The sequence below is a fragment of the Gossypium raimondii genome, chromosome 5, assembly GCF_025698545.1.
Source record: "Gossypium raimondii isolate GPD5lz chromosome 5, ASM2569854v1, whole genome shotgun sequence".
Lineage (NCBI taxonomy): Eukaryota > Viridiplantae > Streptophyta > Magnoliopsida > Malvales > Malvaceae > Gossypium > Gossypium raimondii.
The window spans coordinates 2,716,233-2,718,499 of NC_068569.1; the positions used below are offsets into that span (position 1 = coordinate 2,716,233).

The window sequence follows — 2,267 nt, forward strand, 5'->3', positions numbered from 1 at the left end:
TAAAACCAACAGCTCTGATATTGAAACTATGGGTGTCTTTACTCTCAGCCTCCCGAGTAAATACAAACGCTTAAAGCATTGTTGATGATTTGATGTTAATAGACATGTTGATTATGGCTACTGCTGTTTTTCGGGGGGCCATTGGAATAATCCATGATATCTACAGATCAGGTACATCGCTCAGTTTTGTACTCCAAGGATCCTGTTGAATCTTTGGGGTTTTGCATTTTAGTCCTTCCAGAATTCAGAGATCTCTAGATTGTTTTTTTTTTGCTTGAGAGGATGCATTTGAGGTGTGTTAGTTTATCAATGAGCCAAATGTCACACAGGGAGCACTTCAACCGGTTAAGTGTGAAACTACCTCTAAACAAGTTCCCCATTAAACCAGGGAACTAAACAATGAATTTTAAGAGGTAATGTGGCCTAATCCTATTGGTGTGTGAGCAATTTTTTATTTTTTATCAAAAATATCAAGCACAACTATGGATCAACCTGTCATAAAAGGAAAAGGCCAAGATATATATATTTCTTTTTTATTTGATTTGATTTTACATGTTGGTATTTCAGACTGGCAACTACAGTTCCAACTGGTTTCATATGTGCTGTTCCAAGTCATAATAATATGAAATGAAAAGAGATCATGGACTTAATATTTACCAAAGGGAATGGCCATCAAAGAACCGTTCCGGCTTTTTCCCTGTTTTATTTCTTGTCGGATTTGATCATGTTTTCAAACCATTGAAAATAATACATATATATATTTGGCTGGATATGTCTGGAAACTTCAGTTATCTACCTGGAAAGAGTTATGGCAGATGGCTATTATAATCTGCAGCAACATTTGTATTATTAGAACGAAATTACACAACATGAATCTTAAAGATATTTCCTTTGCTTGTAGGAAATTTCCTTTCTCTTTTTCCCCTAATGTGCGTGTTTACCTTTTATGCCAGAATTTATTTACACCCTTTCCACATAAGCCATTTTTCACAGCTGTCCAAGCTGAAATTTGATTCACTAAACATTACCATTTTCATAAAACATCACATGATGTAAGATTCTTTACCAAATATCCTAAAATCAAGACATACCAAACTGTTATCTTCAAATATTATCCCCAAGATTCAAGAATATAGAAGATTAAAACAACATAGGCTAAATCAAAGTAACTCTCAAACCTAAAGCAGTCATCATATACACACACTCAAAACACCATAAGATAGATTAAATTTCATATACCCAAACATTTGAGCCATAAAGACCCTTTATATATGTAATAATCAATCGGATAGGTTTCTTCTTTTTTGGTTTTTTCCTGATACATTTACCTTTTGTTGAGATTTAGATAGAAAGAGCTGAGAAACAACTATCGGATCGAAGAAGAGAAGGGCGTTTGACTCCTTCAAGTCCGGGCAATACGCTACTTGATTTAGTCCTAAGAGGTCTGGGCGAATCCAAGCTTCGTCGAAGAACTCTTCCCATGGCAAAAATGGGGTGCTCCGTTTCATCTGAAGGACTCCACGCCCTGAACTTGTTACAGAAACTGATGTGACGATCCAATGCTTCCTCGGTGGAGATAAGCGTTACGGATCTCAAAACCTCATCTTTGACCGCCTCGATGCAGAGCCCGCAAATCCAACGGCCCTGGTAACGTTCACGGACACGCATGATATAAGCAACGGTGCATTCCTCGGTGAAGCCACAAGAGTCGCATTTAACGCAGTGAGTCTCGAGGGGGGTACTCAGTTTGCTTGTTGGGTTTTGAGTGTCTGAACCTGAAATCGCCATTGCATGGAACCAAACATTGAATGCTGTGTGTGTCTTTTTGCTCTGTAAGTTTTTTATATATTGTGAAGTGAGTGGAGCAGGGGAGTGAAAGAGATATGCGCCATGTGGGTGATATAAAGAGAGACAAATCAAAGCTGAAAAAGAAATTAATACACACAGTGCTTTCTACGTTTGTGGGCTGTGTCATGGGTTTTACATCAAACCAGGGTTAAGATGTGGGCCTTTTCAATTTTTGGCATTTACTAAATTATGGATCCCCATTTACTATATTTTAACATATTTATTAATAATAATGATGAAAGAAAATTTAGGGTTAGTTTGATTTTAAACCAAGGGTGATTAGATTAAAATACCTTTTTCTTTTTGTAGTAGATTAGATTAATGTACTTCCCATATTGAAACGGTTTGGTAAACCACCCAATGATTGATACTTACTTTGTGCACTGGGTTGTGTGATTTTGTAAGCAAAATCCTTTCAT

General features: G+C 36.8%; 1 protein-coding gene across 1 annotated transcript; it reads right to left on the reverse strand.

The window, feature by feature from the left end:
• Positions 1-1,195: 1,195 nt before the first annotated feature.
• LOC105770971 (uncharacterized) lies at positions 1,196-1,898 on the reverse strand. Its single transcript, XM_012592349.2, has one exon. The coding sequence runs from the start codon at positions 1,786-1,788 to the stop codon at positions 1,342-1,344; it is 447 nt and encodes a 148-aa protein (XP_012447803.1). The 5' UTR covers positions 1,789-1,898; the 3' UTR covers positions 1,196-1,341.
• Positions 1,899-2,267: the final 369 nt, after the last annotated feature.